The sequence below is a fragment of the Bombus fervidus genome, chromosome 17 (assembly GCF_041682495.2).
Source record: "Bombus fervidus isolate BK054 chromosome 17, iyBomFerv1, whole genome shotgun sequence".
NCBI lineage: Eukaryota > Metazoa > Arthropoda > Insecta > Hymenoptera > Apidae > Bombus > Bombus fervidus.
Genome location: NC_091533.1, coordinates 5,838,491 through 5,861,574, shown reverse-complemented (window position 1 = coordinate 5,861,574; position 23,084 = coordinate 5,838,491). Strand labels below are relative to the sequence as shown.

Genomic DNA, 23,084 nt, shown 5'->3' with positions numbered 1-23,084 from the left:
CCTGCTTTTTATTATTTCGTCATGCCGCAGCTCGTTTCGAACAAGGAAGACTGTGTTTAATTATAAATCGATTTTGGAAAATCTGCTGGATCACGCTACGTCTGATTACTTCTGGCAATGAGTCGAGGGTGGTCCTGGGTTTAATGGACGCTGCTGTAAAGTGATCGTAGACGAGTCAGGTTTAGATAGGTCGATATAAAAGTTTTACGATGTTCTTATTTATGGAAGGTTATAAAAACGAAGCTAGGAATGGTTGCTGCAATTTCATTTAAAAGTCGCGAAGGAATTTTACTTGTTCAGCATTCTCAGTATTTCTGACTTTTATGGAAAACAATGGCATTGTACGTGTAAGATAGATATGTACGAATTGAAAGTAACATATCAGCATGATTTTGCCAAAGGAAGTTTTGCAGCTTGACATTTTTTGCAAATGCATAAATGTGTAATAATAGTATAATAACGTAGTAATTGCAACGATACGTCAACAGAAATGAAGAAATGACTAACGCGTAGCGATGCAGTAGAATACACGCGTCCTAGTCAGCCACCCTTCGTGAGAACTCCACATAATATACACTTTACGGCATCGCGATACATTCGACTAACAATTTCAGAACTTTCAGTGCAAACAAGTCAGGAAATTTCTTCGAAAGAAACAAAGTTACGAATATTTGTAAGTTTATGTATACACCAGGTTTCTTGTGTTTTCCATATTTTATCGTTGAAAACAGTAGAAGAAGTAACTTGCACGTTAACAATATCGCTTTAATAGCGTCAATAAAACACAGATGGTTAAAATTATTTATCGAGCAACGACGAAAGAAATATTGCAAGGAATTCATTCATCAACGAGGCTCGTTAATAAAGAGGCCCATGATCGATGATGACGTATTTGTTGCGAAAGGATGACCGTAAAGGCCCTGGCTGCGTCGCGCGGCTGTGAACGAAGAATTATATTTAAAACGTTCGATAGAATCACCATGCCGGCAGGGTAATCGTTAATTGATGCGCGAAAATTCAACGACGCTTCGTCCCGATCGTCGTCGACGTGAGCCGATCGTTCTCGTCGACTGGGTTTCATAATACTAGACGCGATTCGTGGCGTGCCGCGTAATCCTCTAAGATAATTTGCATCGTGCTCGCCTCAAAAGATTTCACTTTCTTCCGTGGCTCGTTGAAAACGACACGCTCTCATTAGCGCGCCTGATAGAAAAATATTCATCAGAGAATTTCACTCGTGGTATTCGATCGTTTTCTGCTCCATTTTCTCATTTTAATCATTCTATTAAGCGTTCAAAGGAGCACGGATTACTCCATGCGAAATTGAGTTTCCTTTATACCATTGCTACATATCGTAATTCTTTTAGCTTTCAATTGTTTCACGCGGAGATCGATATCAAAGATTATTATCAGTTGCATAGAAGCTTTTTATGATAAACGTTCATATACTGTTACGAACCACCGTACTTGATCAAAAATATGTTTTCTTCGATAATAAGTCAAGATATAAGTATCCATTTCATCGTGCTATGTCTGATTACTGTAATGCATGGTTATTTAAAAAGCCAAAAAATTCGACAACAGTCGCTTTTGTTACGAGCCACTTGCTTCGTTTGTCGATTCGTAAATAAAATATGAGTTTAATTCTTGGCAATCAGTCTTGCTTTCCTATTCTCGTTCCATGTGTATCCAAGTGACAAATCGTTTCCTTCATTGGATGATTCAATTTGTTCCTGACGTGATTGATCGAAGACGGCTTTGAAAAATGAGCCAGGCCTAGTGCCACTCTAAACATCATACGAAAACAAGTGCTTCGACCGATCGATACAAGATCCATTCATTCACTGGTAGCTTAACCTATAATCAGCTTAACAAAAAAAAAAAAAAAAAAAAAAAAAAAGGAAAAACAAACCAGGAAAGAACGAAGAAAAAACTTAAAAATATTCTTCGTACACAATATTTGCTATTAATCTTCATCAAAGCTTACTTTAAAAAGTCTAAACAGGAGAATGATGAATGGCAAAAATTCTTAAGTGGTATGGAAATCGATAAAAATCAAAGCGTGTCGTTTTCCCGCGAATTTCTTTCATCCTTTTAACGCGATTAAATGGAAAAGGAGCGATTATCTCGAAACAATCGTGCCGTTTGCCCCTTGCGCTCTTAGAGCAGCAGTATAGTCGGCTATAGTAGCGACGTTAGAGCGGCTCGAAGTCACGAGAATCGGTGGAAAGAGAGCTGCTGAATGAAGCCGGCTTCAGGGGGTGTTCCTGCAGTATTGATCGCCCCACCCTCGCACCACGGGGTACATGGTATCCCTCCTTTCGTTTTCCTCAGCCCCCGCTACTGTCACCCACTCCATCGCCCACTATGACTTTATCTTTCTCTCTTTCGCTCTTAATCTACTCTTCTTCGTTCTTCCTGTATCGTTTACTCTTTCTCCTTTCAACATACTGTGCCCTACGTAGTTTTCTTCTCTGTCGCGTTTTCAGTGTCTTCTCTCTTCTTCTCTAACTCTTCCCGCGCTACCATTTCCTCCACCTGGCTGTTTCATCGTTTCGTCGCTCCCTCCTTCGTTTCTCCCCTCTTCAGCCTTCTTCCACCGTTTCACAGATACCTTCCGTACTCTCAGCCCCCTCTATCCCTCCGCTTACAACCCCTAGGAACGTCCAGGGGTAACTCGCATCGCGGCCAACCCCCGCCGGCAAACAAGCTACCCCTTCAGCTCAGTGTCAAGGTTGGGTCAAGCTTGACTCGCTGACGAGGGTAGAAACTGGTTTGATTGCTGTCTCGGCATGAATAACCGAGCGTCGACGAGCTTATTTGGGAAATTGCTCGGTTTCCTGGGTATTATGGTGGCCGGTATGCGAAGGGGGTGGAGCGACTGGGTGGTTGTGGCCTGTTAGGTAGAACACAGGTGTAGGTTGTGTGAGCTGTTGGAATTGTAACACTGCCGGCTGAACAATGTTGCGGTCGGTTGGCCGGTATTCGGTAATTGCCGGTTTTCATTGAAATCGACCTACCCTGCGGGATTATTCGTGGAGTCGGGTGTACAGGTCAGAGGTTAAAATTTGCTCTGGGAAAGGGGAGAACGTCGATATTTCCGTTCCTCTTGCAGAGAAGAGATAACGTCGAGTTACGATGATGGATCGCGTGAAATCGAGTCGAGTGTTGCGAGTTCTTATGAGATACGAAAAGAGGCAAATATTATTTGGCATTGGAACGATGTAACTTTTGGTTACACATGTGTTCGACTTCACTTCGATCATTAGTTATATATTTTATGAAAAATTATTGCTTCAATTTGATAGATGCTTAAATTCGTTGTTTTTAAAAATGAAACATTGAACGAAAAAATGTAATTCTACGCGTTTTCTTTATTTTTGCATGTAGAAATGATCGCACGTAGAATAATCTTCTGTAGATCTTCGCTCGTGTTCAGTTCATTCGCTTCAAACTTGAGTGTGTTTATAGTCTATACCATCGTATTATCGTCTTCGTTCTTGGAAGAAAAATCCATTTTGGAAACCGTTTAAAATCGACTATGAAATATCGAGGCAATAAAATGCTATTGTAACTGTGAGTGTCAAGATGGTAGGCTATTTCTTTCGAGTTTTATTCACAAATTTACATCAGAGAAGTTACTCCCGGCGAGCCAAAGCAAATTCTCCGAATGGAACGATCTTTCAAACTGAAAAAAACATTTGGCCCATAATATTTCTTTCATCCTCCCTCGAGACCAACTTTAATAACAGAGGTAATCAAATAACCATAGCTCCGATTTATCAAGCGCCACACAGTAGATTTAAACAGCCAAGTTTCCACCGTTCCATTTTCCAGCTGGTAAGAATTCGTGTAATTCGCTCGAGCGAGTAGTAGAAGGGGCGGTAGCGGAGAATCGTCGTCTCTTGAGGATGATTTCTTCCGGAGGACATCGTGGTCCTCCTGTAACAACGAGAAAACGTACATTTAACAATGGAAGTATCTACTAAACGCGACAAAATGATAAACTTCGGACTTTTTATTTTCGTAAATGTTAGTTTATTACCTTATTTTGCTAATATATTATTTTCTTGATAAACGAATTATTATTCGTGATAGTATTAAGTTGTCCGAAAAGTTTCTTTCGTTAAAATGATAATAGATGAACAACAATTTCTGTTCTATATTATTTTATTGAATTAGGTATGATCCATTTCGTTCTATTCCTATTATTATGTTCGTGCGTGATTCAATAAAATAATATAAAACGAAAAACATTGTGCGTCTATTATTTCCTTATAAAACGAAAGGAACATTTGGATATATATTCACATATTGTGTTCATATATGTATTCGTAATAATATATATCCATTGGTTATTATATATAGCAGTAATATGTCTCTATTTAGTCATTAGCTATTAGATTTTCGAATTTACTAATACTTTACTAATTACATATCTAATAATTTGTAACTCGTGTATTGGAAAATTTCACTGACAATTTTAGCTCAATAATTGTGTAAGGAAGTCTTCATAGCATAAACGCTAAATGTCTTCGACTTAATGGAACGGTAAGGGAATCGTTCCGTGTCCGAGCGGTTAATATAAACCAACCTTAATGCGAATCGATCGTTGCCGGTCGGTGGTATGAATTAAACACCGCGGCCAGTCGATTCTCTCGCTCGTTGGCCAACGATCGATCCGCGACGAAGCACCGGCTTTGCATAGGTATGCATTTACCGCGAACCGGATGACTCCGAAATTTCTTCCGCCGGTAACAGGAGGCTTCCTAACGCTATTAGAACGTTAGCCGCGCGCTGGTAATGCCGCGGTTGTTCTAGAAAATCGACTTGTCACGGGGTGTCGAAGCTCTCCACCGCCTCCTTCCTCCCTAGATTAATATTCTACGTGGAACGCTTCGAATTTCTGTTCAATTTCGTTGATCCCTCTATCTAATCTGTCATTTATGCCAGAAACCCAGGCAAGTTTCCTCGATATTTTTATCTTTCCTCTGCGACTCTCGTCTTTCATCTTGTTCTAGATATTAGAAGGTTGTGCTCTTACATTAAGTATAATTTCTTATAAATTATATTTTTTTATAATTGGAATTAAACATTTATACTATATCAATACGCGTATGGATAATTATTAAAGATAAAAATGAAAAAGAATGCTTTCGTTTAGATTATATATTGTTTAAAGCATATAATCGAATTATTATCACAATTATAAATTATGTTACTGTTGAGAATTTTGGATCTTTTTAAGATATTCATCGATACACAGTTGCACGCGTCTCAGCACTTTCTTCCGTACCCGACTGTTAACCGACTGAACAGTTTACAGACGCTGCGCAAACAGATGCTTCTACACATTGATATTCACATACAAGTAGCACTCCTACGCATCTAATCTAATCTAGCACATAAAATTATACATATTTCAATAGTTACAATTCATGATGATATAATTCACGAGAGTTGATCTTGCGTGTGTCTGTATAGTACGAGCATTTTTGCACATAAAAATGGAAACGAATGGTAAACGAACAATAATCTTGCAAATATTTCGAAAAATTGTATATCCTTTAAAATTAACTTATCATTTTGTAACCATTACAAACTAGGAAAGATATCGTAAAGTTTGCCGCATTAGTCTTCCTTTGATTCTAAGAAACGTTTGAAATGGTGGATAGAAAATGCGATGTGCGATAAGACGACGCGAAGAACAAGGTACTCGTACATGAGAAAAATAGAACGAGAAATACGAGCACGTGAACAGTAAAAACCACTACGTCGAAGGAATACGTGAAAAATTGGAACAGTTTTGTCGCGGAAAAATAATTTCGAGTCCGAGTCGTGAGATAAAATTGTAACGTCGTTCGATTATGATTTAATACAAGCGTAATTTAATTACGTTTTCGATTCTAGTATGTCGCTATTAAATATCGCGTTTAATTTTTTCTCGATTTTCATCTACAAAGTTTCAATTTGTCTATGAGTTTCCTTACAATTTTGAAGAATCTACTTTGAACATTGATTTTCTAAGAATCGATCGAGTAAATAATTCTTTGATATTTCAAGTTCAATCCAGTGGACATCGATGTATAGCAAATATTGGCGATTAGTTAGTTATATATAGATGTACATGTCTGCACGAGGCATGCAAGTTCTTAACATCGTGAACTTCTTATTTGATTTGACCCTTTAAGCAGCCGAAGGCGGAATTACCTCGTACTCTTTTTCCACTTATCTTCATTGGCAAGCACCAGGTGAAGTTGAAGATTTCGTCCGTTTCGTAATAAAGACCAGTTATTACAGACAGGTCATGGACACAATCGCTCTTTCGTACGATTTTATTTTTAATTCCGCTATAGAGATAAAGAGGGCATTATTTAGGTCAAGTTATCTTTTATTATTTTTTTACAATATAGAAAAACACTTATTTATATATAAGAAGGAAAGACGATGTTAGAATTTAATCTTAAAGTTAAGATAAATAATCTGTGGAAGACACAATGTTTATGTTAAAATAATATTAGATGATGTATATTAAACAGAACTACAGAACCAAATGTATTTAAAATATAAATGAGTGATATGATATAATTAACAAAATATGCAGGTAAAGAAAGTAATTGTATAAGAATGTAATGACCTGTGTAAGTGTCCTGTTCAAATGCCTGTGCAGGTGTCTGTATGAGAGTATTTGTGTCTATGTGTATAATATCGTTGTATTCCAACGGACGAAATCTAGGAAAGAGAAAAATAGAGGAGAAAATGATGAGAAAGAAGAGAAGCAGAAGAGGAAGATTTAGAAACATGAGAACGAAGGAAGAGTGGAAGGGAAGGGAGAAATTGATACTGCAGCACAGATTAAAGTCACTGTAACCTCATACTTAAAGTAGTTCGTGCCATTAAGTCGTCCTTTCTTGACGTTTAGCATAAATTTATCCTATTAGTCTTCTAGGAATAAAAGAAGAGTATATAGTTCAACTTCGAATAATATAGATTTTGGGGTGTTCAAAATAAAATCAATATACCTAAATGCAACAAATTTACTAATACTTCAGGCTATCCCGAAAGTTATATTTAGCTTAACTTTCTTATGTTCTAATCTTGTATTATCGTATATTCTAAACAGCGATGAACATATAATTAAACAACGTTAAAGGATTATAAAATTATTCGAGAATTAAACGAGGTGTTCACCATAGTTTCGTTATATCGTTTGCAAATATCTCGATTGTCCTCTCGGAATTATTTAATATCAATTTTATGTTTTCGCGAAATAACCGCGAAGAGTTATTCGATGCAGAAAAACATTAATTCAATATTCGGTCGAGCGTCATACGTCAAGAGTTTTCATGTTCTCCGTAATGTATGCCGTTATAAAATATGAAACCTAATGGAAATACGACGATATCTTATAAAGCATAAAACGACATAACTCGGCATAAAATATTCAAATAGGAACGTTTAATAGATCATTATAAAATATTGTTCCATATTAGAGACACCGTTCTACTGTATTCGAAACCATCGATACTACGATTCAATCAATATGGTTCGATACTTGCCCCGAAACGTTCTTTCGAAATTCGATATCCGTCATTACGTATTCCGCCATAAAACGCGAAACGTAATAGAAATAAGGCAATACGTCATAAAAGATAAAACGTTAGATAAAACGAAAACGTGACTCTCGTCGGGAAAATTTTTATATTATATTCTTTCTCTACCCTATCATGAACTACGTATTTTGTACGAACGTATAAAGCATTGTTTTACATGTTCCACGATATCGATTAATATGATTTTTAAATATATGGTACTGCTGCAATGCCGAGGCACTTGAATAACAAAATCTTTTAATAGAAAATTACAAAATATTGGATTTTACATTAAACGAAAATACGGATTTCATACAACGTTGCTTGTTAATGACATTTGATATTCCGTGCGCAATAAAAAGAACGTATTTCGTTTTAGTTTCTCTTTTTCATGGAAAGAAACGAAAGAAAGAGAATATTGGGAAAAATCAGATTTGCGTGGAAAATATTGCCCCAAATAGATTGAACGAAGAACCGCGTCCTTTACAAATTTACAAAGAACTTTACAAATTTACGAGAAAGACTCAGGAATTTTTGACTAGGATAGATTTACGTTAGTAACATTCTTCGTCGTTGTAACATATTTAGCTGCGAAATACAAAATACGAACAATAAGAGAAAACGGCAATATTTTACGAAAGTTGAAACGGTGTCGCGGAAGTTGTTCTCCGATTGTGGAAACGCCGCCAAGAAAGACGATCGGTCACGAGGGAGAAATTTCAACAGGGGCGTGCAAATCGCTAGCGACGAGTGGGCGGTTTTGCATGAGGCGTAACGCCACGAACAAGGGGGAACTTTCAAATTTCTTCCGGCGATAATGGCTGGTTTCCTGTCGGGATTATGACATCGCCACGCTATGGAAAATCCGACCCCCCGTTGCCCTCACATCACGTGCAGATTTTATCGGTTTAATCGACAGCGATAAGGGTATTTCTCCTGCCATGAATTCCGTTGTTTCATTAGTCACGCATTAATAACAATCGTCGATGTAAGGTCGCTCGATAGTAACTCGTTCTACGTCGAAGCAGACATCGATGATTTTCTCAAATTAATTTTCTAAAAACGGTTCTTCTCCTACACGGTCGAACCTAGGTAACTCGAATCTCGAGCGAAGGGAAGAATTAGAATTTTTCGAATTATAGATGTTACGCGTTATCGAATTTTCGGAGAGAAGTTTAACAAATGGAAACGACTTAAAGAGGATAAAGAGGAAAATGACTTTGCGCAAGGGTTGACATTTTCTGAATTAAGGAGACTCAAAGAAGAATAGATCGTTTGGTTTTCTGGAGCGTCACGTTTGGTACGAAGCACTTTGTAAAATTGGAATTTGGAAATTGTGAATTGGGATTTGTGAAGCCACTATAGTACGTATAAGGTTTGGAGAGAAGGTAATTTGGAAATTGAATACCAAATGATATTTCTTCTGTATAGAAATTTCAAAATTGTATACAATTCTTTACCGTGATAAATTACTTTAATGAATTTCATACAAATAATCATTTTCAGAATTTATTTTCACTTATTCTCCTTTTTACAATTATTCCAAAAGCTTTCGGTTTAGTTATACACTACGATACTTTATCTCAGAAAGTTTTAGATCAAAGGGCAAGATCGATTTAGTTTGATATTTGAATGGTACACGGGGTGAATATTAGACCGAGAACTTCTTCACGATCTCCTGAGAGGCTCGATTCTCGATTAATTTACGACATTCTAGATCGATGCAGTGCTATCTGGGAAATTCAGGTCGCGGCCCTCTTTATCTTCCATCGAGTCGCTTTGGTTATTAGCAATCTTTCCCTAACGAGACACTTGCTAATTGTATTTTCATAATCTTAAAAGTTACTGCTTTGACACCAAGGGATTTTAACGAATCGAGTGGTTCGTTTGGGTCTTTGCTCGATCTTTGCGCTTTGTAATTAATTTATCCACTCGTTCTTTAAAGAATCCAAATTTAAGAGGAAACTTTTAATTCTTTATGCCATAGCATATCTTTATCTTACCAATCCGCATAGTGGAGGAAACTAGATTTTAGCGACACGTGGACTAACGTTAAATTTAGCAGTGGATGTGTTCGTATATAGTGACTTTCGAGTTATAGTCAAATGCCACAACCTAAAGGTTAAAATGTATAATCGAATAGAATACGAGTACATGTTAGGAAATTTAAATCAGCATTACCTATCGGTCAATATATTCTGCTCGTACGTTAGATCTTAAAACAGGAAATACATAGCTGTCCACAAAGCTACAAAAGATACAGATCATTGTATTTATTATATTAGGTCGTCCGAAAAGTTTCTTTCGTTTTATAAGGAAATAATGGATACACAACATTTTCCGTTTTATATTATTTTATCGAATTACGTATGATTCATTTTGTTCTATCCAGATAAAGATCACAACGTTTGATAGATTAGGTTTCACGTTTGTACAAAGATGCATCGTTGTAAAAGACGTGTCTGTAAAGGAAAGACGCTTTCTGGACAACCTAATAGTATTTACGTACCAATTAATTAGATCCAAATACATTAAACTTCGTATTATTTAGTAATAATTTACAACAAGTACGAAGATGAAATGTAAAACCTGATAAGAGAAGATCTTCATTGGAGGATAAGTGTATATGCTAATGCCTTTTGTAGTTACTATCACCGTAACATCTGTCAGTTTTAACAATTTCTGTTTTTCCATGTGTCTATTTCGGGTTGAAAAGTCAGAGAGCTCGAGTACTCGAAAACTATTCTCTTTATGTTTCAAACTCGACCATCGTTTGCCTTGTTTCGTGTCCAGGTCTGACAAAACGGATCGCAAAGGCATGGCCAGCAGTACGGAGGATTACGGGTCGGAATTACAGGAGCTGCAGTGGGGCGGTGGTAGCGGGTCGCACTTCCTGCGCAGCGGTACTCACTTCCTCAGAAGCGGCACCGGTGGTTGCTACGAAGCTGAGGATTTAGAGTCCACCAGCAGGCATCATGGTGGTCAACACAGGGGATATTATAGCCCTCCGGGTACGAGTTACACGATCGTCGAGAGACCACCGAGTGCTCCTCATCACCATTCCTCGCACACCACACCGTATAGGCACAGGGGACACACCACTGGAGGCTCTGGTGCTATTTCGCCGGAACAGGTGCTTCGGTAGGTTCTCCGATGCTCGTTGTTAGACTTCTTATAACTGATTTGTCTGTTAACCTGTTAACCAAGTCTCTTATGCAGAAAGTTCGGAATCAAGCTAACAGAATGATAATTTGATAGAAATATATTCATTTCGACTACGTTGGTATCAGTTTTTGCAAATGTAAGTGTAGTAAGGCGTTATAGGAATTTCGTTCTGTTATCCAGGATCCAGAACATAAAAATTTGGGATTAATGAATTTTACATTGTTTTTAAACAACAAAAGGGTCATTTAACGACGGAAAGATTGGCTTTTAGAATGATTTATGTTGATTTGAACAAATGGGATTATTATTAGGAAGTTAGAATGTGGCTATTTTTATTCACTAGATTAGAGGATAGGGTATCGATAGAATATTCTATTACGCGATTAGGAAAGACAACAAAGTTTCTGAATTAATCAGGTAGTCTGCAGACCTTCAGTCCTAGATCACGTTTAATTTAAAATGATGTAATGAACGCTATAGATCGAGTCTTCTTTTATCTAGTCCACTCACCAGGTAGAAAACTATATCGTTAAAGTTAGTGGTTACCAATAAAATTGCGATTGTATTATGACAGAACGCTGGTATTAAAACAGAATTAACGATATATTATTAAATTAAATTAAAAAAATTCAGGTGAAATTTCGCTCAAGATAACCTTTAAAGATCCCAATTAATTATAAAAAAATAATATTGAAATTTCATCACAGACTTTTTGGAAATGGTGTGTCCGAGCGTCGACAGGGCGATAGGAGAACGCCGGCGTCTTCGCCAGCGAGTGTCGCCGCTGTTCGAAGCACGCCATCGTCAACGTCTCAGCAACAACAGCAATCGCAGCAGTCGCAACAATCGCAGCCGAATCCCGCGAATCCTCCGACATCACCGAGCTCTCAGCCATTGAGTTTACAGGAGCTCACCGTAAGGACAATCACCATGACGAGAGATCCACCGGACTCTCACCATGGCTTTGGGATCTGCGTGAAGGGTGGCAAGGACGCAGGTGAGATCCGAAGTACCTTCAGGCTACCTCCATCGCCGTACTTCGCGCCTCAAGATCGAGGTATCTTCCGACAACTGTGACTTTCATTGCCGCTCGTTTCTTGCTATACGCGCGTCGTGGTGCTCGATGATTTTGAATTGCGATTCACAGCGAAATCGAATTTTGTTTTAAATGAAATTCATAAGAAAGTTGTGCCATAGATATTTCTTTTGTGATGCTTCCTTAGCAATATTTTATTTATAAAATGTTGAAAGTAATATTGAATTTCATATTGAATTAAGTTCATAATGAAATAGCGAAATATTTTTTGTTTCTTTGCACTGTTTCATTTGCTTCTTTGTACTGTTTAATATGTTTCTTTGAAATTTTTTTGCTTATATTTCGATCATAATATGTGACAGATACATCTCTAGATAAAAGTTTTAGAAATAACTGAGAAATGTTAAACAATTGTTGGAGGAATATCATTGGAATTGGCACTTTATGCGACAACAGAAGTAGCCAATGCATAAGTTCTATGTATATATCGTAATGTATATGTAGTAAGTATGTATGTTAATACATTAGTAAGTTTGCTATAAAGTGTATAAAGTTTCACGATAAGATTATTTAGAAACAATTGGTCGATACAAAATCGCAATTTATGTCTTCGCACCACGACGGTCATTGCCGATTTTCTCTATCGTATTTCTAAGCAGACTTAGCCCTGTTTCGTTGGTAATCGACGTATCATCGACACTCTGTGCTTCCTGTGCTTCAGCACAGCTGTCACGTGTCTTTCATTTTCACCGTTGTCGTTCTCGTGACGAACCTTCCGTTAAGCGAATGAAACAATTTCGTCCATAGCAGCGATGAAAGCAATAAAGTAACTCGCTTCTTTTACGATGTCCTTAAACTCAGTTTTCATTGCACAACTTGAAGTTTGCACTTCAAACTATATTCCTATCTCAACAAACGTATAAAATGAATGTTCTTCGGGAACAGTAACTTGTCCTATTATTTTTATTAATAAAGTTCTTTTATACACGTAATGGACACATTTCCAGTCAGATATATATTTATTAAATTTATATAATAATAATACGCATGTATTTATATAATAAATATGCGTATTATATATGTATATTTTACGTATAATTTACGTACTTTTAATACGTACTAATTATTATTATTATATACATTTATTTATTATATGCACGGACATATATTTATTATATAAATCTCCTGTATTTTAATTCCAAATTACTTTTTTACAAAAATTCCTATAACTGAAAAAAAGGCATATTTTTGTATTATGCGACCGTCGTGAAATGTGTTACGAAGAAGAAAAGGAATTTAAAAATTAATTTTCTATTCTGTTAACTTCCACAATGGAAAGTATTAAGTAAATGTAAATGTGGACAAAACTGTCGTTTGAGAATTATTAAATAAAGCGGCTGTTGACGATAATGTTCGATTTCAATTCGATTGAAAGGCGATCGTCACGGGAACGAGAATCGGAAAACAGGGAATGGCGAGGGAGAGAAAACATGTTTTCGATCATTAAGCGTCATTTCCATTCCAGCTACGGTCTCCGGGGGAAACGAAAGAATGTATTACATTCGGATCGCGTTTCGCCTCGATTTTCTCCCCTCTTCGTGTTGTCGTTATTTTCTTCTTTTTTTTTTATTGCGCGGAAAGAAAGTCACCATTCGTTTTCGCCGACCGATGGACAGTACGATGTTGAAAAGGAAAAGAAAAAATAATTGAAACCGACATGGTTCTCTTATTTTCGTCAACGTTGATTGGCCTATGCCGAAGTTCTCTGGAAAACATGGACATATCGATTTAAGAAGCAAAATCAGATAATTATTAATTATATCTATTCGAGAGTCGAGTTGGATTCGAAATACGTTTAATTAAATAGCAAAAAATTAATAAAATTTTCTTCACGACATATAACTTCACTACTTCGTTAATTTTCATTGTTAAAATATATAAAGTTAGCAATGGCTGTTCTTTCGAATTAAATGAATATACCAGCAATTATTACTACAATATTTATACTAATGCTACAGTGATTACCACCTGTATAATAACTATAAAATATAGAAGATATTACAACCAATTAAATAAAAGTTGTATTTCAAGGGTGACGATCAAATAGCCTGAGAATTCTTTCGCTGATTAGCAAAAAGTATAATTAGTATACGATAGCAGGCGACCTTAGGGGATCTTAAGGCGCGAATGCGCCTTCCCCGTTTCAAAGTATTTACAACGGGACGACCGTTCGACGGGGTAATTAGCGATACCAGCTAATTGACCGACGATACTGCGAGCGTTTAATGACGCGGCTCTAATTGCCGGCGGTCATCGCGTATTTTTCTTCCGCGTTCGCCAGTGAAACGGATTAACCGGATGTATAATTGCACGTAGTGTATCCGGCGGTGTAATCAGTTCAGGGAATCGTATCGTTCGTTTCTGTCGAGGAGCACGCGAGGATTGTAAAAGAACGAGAGGAAATCCAAGTCTCACCTTGGCCTTCTCGACTTTATTTAAGCCGACGCATTGAATAATATGCGAGCGTACGCGCGTTTTAAATAGTTGTCGAGAGGAGGTAAGCTACACGGTATCGATACTCGTTAAATATTAATTACAACACGGAATGTTTAGTAATTTAGAGCAAAGGGGATGGGAGACGGGCAAACAGAGATGGAATTTGGTTGATTTACTTATCGTCTTTTATATCGGACGCTTGTTTATCGAGCCTGGCAAACAACCGTCTGGTAAATTTCCCGAGAAATTTGGTGCACGGACGAAGAGGGTGGTTTATTTCGTCGGCTCGATATCGGAGGGTCAGTAGGGGAGCGCAAAATAAGCGTAACATACTGGTTTTTATAGCAAATGAAAAAGCAACAGAGACTTTCTGAATAGGTAATACGAACCTTTTTCGACCCGAGTTATTTCCGTCGAGAGAAAAATATTTCTTTGCGTTATTCTCGTTGTTATTCCTCGGGACTTCAAAAATAAGAGGATTTCAATGTTATTGAGAAAAGATAATTCAGAAATAGATATTTCTAATGTTTCCATTCACGATCATTGAGATTTATATGAGATCTGAACTCTTTCCGATCTCGATCGTTTCTTTCATGAAAAATGAAAAAGAAATATTTCTCTAAAATCTCAATATGGAAGAATCTTTTCACTAAAAATTCTATATGCTGTCAATCAATTCCACGGTGAAACGATTTTTACGTTTGATCTTGATTAAATATATTCTATCTGTAATCTAAGAAAATCAAATTCTCTTGGGCGTAGAATAGAAAAGAGAGAAAGAACAGTCATTACGAAAGATAATAAACGATAAAACAGGATCAGCGAACGAACTGGAATTTGAAGTTCGATAGGGATAAAGGAGAATGGAAAAGGTTGGTATGGTTCTCCAGAGAAGTTCCTCGCGTACGCCAAAGATAAATAGAAATGTCCCCGTCCGGGATCCACGTTCCGCGGATGCCAGGAGCATCCCCGACATCGCGCTCTACGCTTTACGTCGTCGGGGTCCGGTTTCACGGTTTCGAGTCTCGTAAACTTCACGCTTGATCACGGCGTATCGCACATGCACCGTAAACGATCGCTTCATGCTTGGTCCTCGTCGAGATCTCGGGCGTGAAACCCTTTCTTCTTTTTTTTCTATTCTTTTTACATTTCTTCTTTTGGTTTGAAACGCGAAAACGCGTCGTGTGAGCCTGTGAATCGTCGTGGATCCCACGGGGGCTAGAAACGACATCTGGGTGTATCGTCAGCTTCTTCGAAAATTTCGTTCAGTTAATTAGAAAGTCGAGAAATGTTCTCACAAAAAAAAAAAAAAAAGAACCAGTTAACTGTGATTCAACATTTTAATCGCGAAATTTATGGCTGAAGTCGTAAAATTTCTCACAATTTGTTTGTTCACGCGTAGAATATTACGCGAAGGAAATTAATTTGGAAAATTATTTTGATTAAGAAATTAATAAATTTGGAAGTAGATTTACTTCGGTGGGTTTACATTTTTAGATATAAAATCTATAATGGAATCTATAATTTGACAAATTGTATTAATTAAAAAACTACCGAATATGAAAGACATTTAAATTCAAAATTTTGATTAGGAAATTTATAGTTAAAATCGTCGAATTTCGCTTGATTTGTTTATCCATAAGAATTCTCTTCGCATGATTTATTTGAAATATTTTTGTAATAATATCGAGTTGGAAATTTCGCGCGAATCAGTATTCGTGGAATTATTTATAGGACTATTACCTGTTCAATGGAATCGAAGAATGCATTAAATTAAAATACCAGAGGCAGACAGATCGAAAGGTTTTTCAGCGCTGTCCGCGAGTAGGCTCGCTAGAACGTGGACGAGCGATAAAAAAGTAGGACGCGTCGAATGATCGATTAGTGGTAATTTTTCGAAGAAACAATTGCGAAACCTTGGCGTCGTTTCGCTCCGGTCGAAATCGAAATAAGCCAACTGGCGGTGTGTCTTTCTTGTTTTCTGTTTCGCTGTACCAGAAGCGCAGTCAGGTAACTCATCAACCATACGAACCAAAAGGCAGAGAGAATGTAAGGAAAAAAGAACCAAAACGAACGAGATACTGTGTGAAAGAGATTGAAAGGAAGAGAGAAAGAGAGAGAAAAAGGAACATTAGCATTATACAAAGCAAAAAGCAACAAGATCACTGGGAGATTGAGACGAATGGCTCGAAATTTCAAACGGACAATAACCTTCGTGTTTTAATCTTTAATTTCCATTGCAATATTCGATATTAATAAATTCATAAAATAATCTCAACGAGATCGACCAAATTTCTTGCACGATTAACGACCGCAGGGAAGATAAGTTCCATTTTTTACAGAGAAAGAGTTCGGTATGTTGCTGATTAAAGGGCTAGTAGCAAAACTGATTCTTATCAAATTTTTCAAATTTTTCCACCTGTACGATAACGCGTTTCAGTAATCAGAAGCAGGACTTGAGAAAAGATAAAATTGATCTATGATACGATTAAAGTCAGAAAATCAAAATAGATATACTTATTCTCTTGTGATCTTCAATTTAATACCGGGAAAAGCGTAAATTTTGCTATATTAAACTTGTACAGCGATAACGCAGATGGCCGGTGCCGGTGAATATTGCAGAGAGGCTTTATCGTTTCCAGGGACGTCGTTAACGCGAGAAAAAGACGATACGTAGGCAGTGGGAAAAAATTCTGAAACACCGATATAAATTACGTTAAGCGTGATTAAAGGCACGAACTTGTGCCTTTATCCAATGATCCGTAATTTTTTACAGACTGCACGCGAACGATTTATATCCTCATCGGCCGACGATCGTTAATCGATATGATTTATATCCTTGTGGTAGTCCCGCTCGATTAGTAATACACGAGAGCTCCATTGGACGACCGTGATTCGTTGCGATTTGCGGTCGCTATTCGAGACAGGTTCGCTTAATCGAACCTCGTACTTCCAACGGTTTATCGTTTATCCGGATCGAACGATTTGTTAAGCTTCCTCTGATCGTTTTTAGGCGTCTTCAACCTTTTGCCTTATCAATCAAACGAACGGGTACTTAAGTCTTGAATTATTGTTTTTAATGGCTTGATTGGCCAAGAGCGAAAGGTTAAACGCGAATAGAAATATCGTTTTCTTATTTCTTTTTCGCTCGTGTATTGTGTGGATGAAATATGACGCGTTGCTTGTAGGCATTCTTTTAAATAAAAGAATAGATGCGATTTACTGGCTACCATGATATAAAACGACGTGTAATCTCGTGATAAAGTATATCATCCTATTCCTTGCACCCTTCTCCGCGGTCTGTATATTTCAAAATGGTAGAGACGTTGTGGAAATATCATTAGAAAATAGAACGTTCGAGGATATTCGTACAAAGGTTCCTGTTTCAATTCTCTTTTTTAAAACATTACCACCTTCGTTATAATGCTCAGGATGATACCGTTTCGATTCATGAACTGTTTTTTACGTAGAATCTGTATTTTTTTAACTTTGGTAGAAAAGTTTCTCGTGCAAGGGATATATAACATTTTCTTCGCCTTGCCTCTTTATCGTGCTTGTTACCCCGTTTCGAAAAGGCAAGAGGCTGATAGGTGACGAGAGGTTAATAATGTCAACTGTCCGCGTTTATCGATTTAATCGAAGTTTCACATCCTTTGTTGTAAAAAAGGCGTGACGAATTTTTCGCGAAAGGAAAACATTTCATACATAAATTCGGAATTCCTGTTCTAACCAAAAACAATTTTCTCATTTTAGTATTTTGTTTTTTTTAACATGTTATTCGCGATAGAAACCACGCGACTCCACGAAATGAAATTATTTCGTTTTCGAGCGTTATGCAATTAAACGTCGAATTTCTGTCGTTAACAGAAATACTTTTTCAAATTAATTTACAATTTTATTTTAATGCGTCGCATTTTACATTATAATACTTTAATATTTTTTATAAGTCTTCGTTGTAGAAACGGAGTCGTAATTTTTTCAGCAACAAGAATACTTCGTTATCAAACGTTACGTAACTAAATTTCGAACCTCTATCGTCAGGTGGAGGTGTTTCAAATTAAAGAAATTTAATTTCCTTATCAACTCAAACGACGAATCGGTAGATTAAATTTTTAATTTACTTTATGCAATCATATATACGTATATGAGCGAACGACCATAAACGTCTGAATGATTCAGTCGATAGAATCGATCCATCATCGTGCTGCACAGGTCGTTTCAAAGACACTCGACAGGTTACGAAGGCCATTACAAGCGTAGTTTCCTGTATCGTCGCGAATTTCGTGGCCGTTCCAATCTCCCCGTGGTTTTCGAGTATTCATACTCGCGTATTCACGTCCATGTACACATAGATACATGCATACACACATTGAATAACGATCGATGTCGCATGAAAGTGTAATGCGCAGATCGGCCGGGCTTGGGACTAGAGGGCGACCAGTGGCACAAGAGAAAGGAAGCTAATGATAAAACAGAAAGACAGAGCAGAATTTTTGTTCGACGAACGATACTCTTTCTATAGAGACTTCGTTCTCCGTCGATCTTAGATTGTACAAAAGTAACGACCCACATTACGGTGCTTGTATATAGAGACGGAAATTTTCCAGTGATTAGGAACGTGGTTGCACGGTATGCGGGTAAAGGCTGGAGAAGGTAATTTCGCTTCCAACAATTTTTTCCCCGTTTGAGAAATTTGTAGGAAGTTGGTTTAACGAGGTTGATTCAGTTCCCTTAAAATAGGTATCTTCGTCGTTTTTTCTGTGTAATTAGAGGAATTGAATATTTGGACGATGATAATAAAACGAGAAACTTAGAATATATAAAACCAGTCCTAATTTCTCGAGTTTTCGAATAATTTACGTAAAATAGAGAGTGAGCATCGAATGATGAATCGAAGATTATAAACGTTTAAGACAAGGTTTCCAGAAGTCCAATCTATTCGTTATTAATCAAGTTATAGCTCTATGTTCTCTGCTACGACATGTTTTTATAACTCGAAACGCTATATTGAATATTTCATAGTAATAAATGTAGTACGTAATTTTATGAAAGCTAGCAGTGCATTGAGTTACACCGCTATGATCCTCGACCCTCTAAATTAAATTATCGAATATTTATGTAAAGTGCTCGTGACAATAAATCGAGTCACCGGCTTGATCGAGTCGAAGAGTCGTTAAAAGTAGGAACAGGTGGCTGAGTTGACCTCGCGACCAATTCCCACCGGAGAAGATCAGAATGCAGGTTCGATTGTCGTCCTCGTTTTCGATGCGTTTCAATCGGCGATTTCTCCGTGGTTGGCGCGCGAGTTCGCTCGTTTTGGTACTATCGAGAGTTCTTTCGCCGAGCGAGCACGCGTGATAAGGACAGATTAGCCTGGAAACGTCGTCTGAATTCCTTTCGACTAAGCTAAGTCGAGGAGACTCGATCTCGAGAGATGATAAAAGATCGAAGTAAGGAAGACGAGTAGCTTCAGCCTTTAAACACGCGCTACGTATGTACTTACTTCTTTTATTCCTCTTTTCGCTGTTGGCACAGTCGAGAATTCGTCACGTGGTTTAGTTTTTTACACATCGAATTTGTTTTTCTGTTAACACGTCAGCTGTCGATGACGCGTATGTCGATATCACGTGTGTAACATATGTGGACATTATTTTGTAATACGTAGTATATATGTATACGTAGCAATTAGTCAAGAAATATATCATTTTGAGCGATACAATTACTCAAAAATTATATCAATTATTATCATTTAGAGCGATATAATTTTCGAGTAATTGTATCGCTCAAAATGATATATCTTTTGAAAATTTCTTAATTCTCTCTATTTTAGCTTGTTTATTATTTTCTATCAAGTTTCTTAATATAATAAACGCTCTCTTCCATTATAATAACAAACATGTTAATGTTTGGATTTACAAGAGAGTGAACAATCGGAGGCAAGTGTAGGAGTTAAGAAACGTCGAGCGGTAACGTGGAGGACATAGCAAGTTTCCGGCCGATGTTTATTAGCTTAAGTTGCGTACGATGAGTTATGTAACTAGGGCGAGTGGTACGTTTTGTTTAGTCGGAAGCAAGGGGAAAAAGGTGGCGGTGTAAAAAGTCGAATATTATAACAGAGTTTATCTTCTTATGACCTCGTTTTTGTCACTGGAACTACGGTACGTTACCGCGAAATTTTCTCGTCGTTTTCTTCTTTTCCCGTGTAAGGGATTTTAGATACAGTCTCTTCAAAGAGCATCAAGAAAAAAACTGCAGAAACAACGAAAAAGAATTAAGCATGAAATACTAAATACTCGTTGTAGCAGTTTATAAATTACTTGCTTATTATTTTCTAAAAACAAATTATATATACATTTTTTATGCTGTATTAGGTCAAAAACTTCGTTTAAAATAAGGAAAAACGAAATTGTTCGTTTAACCGGACTATTTCTCCATGATAAAATTCGCAAAAGTTTGCGTGGAATGTTCATAAAGACAGAATCCTTTCTCTGGTCTGCTCCGTTCTTCCGACGATTTATCGTCGGGACTTCGCAATTATAATAACCAAGAATACCTCTAGGCTTAGCACGCCGGCGTTTCGTTGCATGACAGTGTATGATGCATATGCGCATAGTTTATGAATTCATAGAAGAAAACGTGCACACACAAACGCACATGATACCTACACACACGCGCATCTCTCTTATATATTTATCCAAGTAATTTCCATTACATTCTTGCGGACAGGCACGAATACGAAATTTTTTAGGATTATACGAAGCCCATTTAAGGTAACGCGTTGAGTTATAAACGAAGAAAACTAATTGAAAAGCGAAGAAAGAAACTATAGAGATATCGAATCGATAAATACTCGGATTCAAGGTAAATTGAGAAATTAAAATGACACGTGATACATTTAATTATAAGTGTCAGAAGTGACAATTGTTTATACAACGAAACAATGGTTTACAATTGGCAATTACGAATTTATAATGATCATTTCGAAGTATTCAGAGCGTCTCTATTCATCTCGTTCAAAAAGAAAACAAATTAAAGAAAAGAACAAGAAAAAAAAAAAAGAAAAAGACTCAGAGAAGAATGAAATCGGAACGACACTGTTGAAACAAAGCTAGAAAATTACAAAGCTGAAACAAAGGTACAAAAAGAAGGAAAATTAATATGTCGGTATTTATACAGGCAGAGCACCGGCATACTTCGCGTCGATATTTCATCATCGACGTCTTTGAAGGAAAATAGAAAGAGGGCGTTCTCAAGGCGGAAATCAAGTTCTTAAATGGGCTTGAGACACGCGGCGAAGTTTTATTAAGCCGTGGCGACGACGACACAAGTTCGGCAGGGGCAACACGAGCCTCGCGTAACGAGCTCATTGTTCCTTCTTATCTCTTTTATCAACCGGATTAATCTTTGCTTCCTCGGCTTACTGGCATGGAAAGAGATTAATTACCAGCGGAACAAGATTCCCATGGCTTCGAACAGGCCAAGTTTATTCGACGTCCATCTGGTTCGAACGCCAGATTTCGTTCCTTTTTCTTTATTTCTTTTTTATACGTATAGAATATAACAATTTCGTCCTTGTTCGCGCGAATAACTGGTCATCGACGGTATCTAGTTTTGTTGAATAATACGACCGAGTTTTATTCTCTGTCCAGGACAAATATCTGGGGAATTAAGTATTCATGATGCTTCGTGTTTTGCAAGTATAATCCCGTGTCCTTTGCCGAGCTATATTTTTAATATTTTATTCTTTCTCTTGACGATATGATGCACTAGATACCTAGATTCTAGATCGAATTTACATTGGTTTTTATAATTCCAGCAATCGAGGATTATACTCGTGTCTCGAAAGTTTCGTGATTAACGTTTCAACGATGGGCCTTTTGTGAAGAGCGATTTAAAAAATTACTTAAGATATCGATACGAAAGCTTAAGAATATATTAAAATGACTTTGGTCATTATTATATCTACGTACGTTATTTATTTAATATTTATATTTAATATTAACTTAATATATTTAATATCTAGTATACGTTATTTACGTTGTTTCATCTAATGGAAATTACAACGAGTAGTATACTTTGAATATTTTATATATTTTTAAATAGATATATAATATATAAACGTTTACAATCCAGTAATTATTTAACATAGAACATATGTTGGCGCGATACGTCGTTAAAGTGTAAATCTATTTAATTTCCCTTTTTATTTGTTTTTATTTCAGTAAATGACCGAGGAAAGTTTTGTGCGCGTTGCTTCATATAACAGAGAATGGAGTCAGATTTATGACGCGCTTCGCAATTTTAGATACCGGTTAATGAGCTAATTAACACGGTCTTGCGCGGCATTCAATTAAAATGATACAAAAGATAGCGTAAACGCCTGGCTCAGTTTGATCGCTATTAAGTTACAGCTAATTTGTGTAATGTATAATGCATCGAAACATACGTGGCGTAGAATCTCATCAACCACGGTACCGTTACTTGGAACTTTTGCCTAATTAGTTCGGGCTAACGAGAATCTATAGTATTCTTCTATGTACATGTTCTTCCTTGGAAAAGGGAAACTCTATTTTGAATTAATTATCCCTATCATCTCTGATCATTACAATTTTATCATAAACGTATTCTTTATTTAATACTCTTCCAACGTTTTTCAAGAAATACATTCACTTCGATACAGCGATCAAACGAGGTTCGAACAAACAAACGTTTTCGCTTCTTTATCGTAACCAGTACGTACTTCGTTTAAAAAGAACTGAAAACGCTACAAGAAGAAAAGGCTCATCGAACAATTT

The 23,084-nt window shown here is 36.9% G+C and overlaps 1 protein-coding gene and 1 long non-coding RNA gene across 7 annotated transcripts in view; one reads left to right on the top strand and one right to left on the bottom strand.

Annotated features, from left to right (window-relative positions):
* Window positions 1-23,084, top strand: part of Dysc (whirlin protein dyschronic) — a 104,433-nt gene that overhangs the window by 20,992 nt on the left and 60,357 nt on the right. For 4 of the 6 annotated variants that reach the window (XM_072020196.1, XM_072020195.1, XM_072020194.1 and 1 more), the window contains exons 2-3: window positions 10,386-10,733; window positions 11,465-11,814. In XM_072020196.1, the coding sequence (XP_071876297.1) occupies window positions 10,411-10,733; window positions 11,465-11,814 (673 nt within the window). In that variant the 5' untranslated portion in view covers window positions 10,386-10,410. Of the gene's footprint in view, window positions 1-10,385; window positions 10,734-11,464; window positions 11,815-16,287; window positions 16,300-23,084 lie in introns of all 6 variants that reach the window. The other 2 variants (XM_072020192.1, XM_072020193.1) reach the window with 2 other exon arrangements.
* Window positions 1-23,084, bottom strand: part of LOC139996109 (uncharacterized) — a 201,287-nt gene that overhangs the window by 164,930 nt on the left and 13,273 nt on the right. The window lies entirely within an intron of this gene.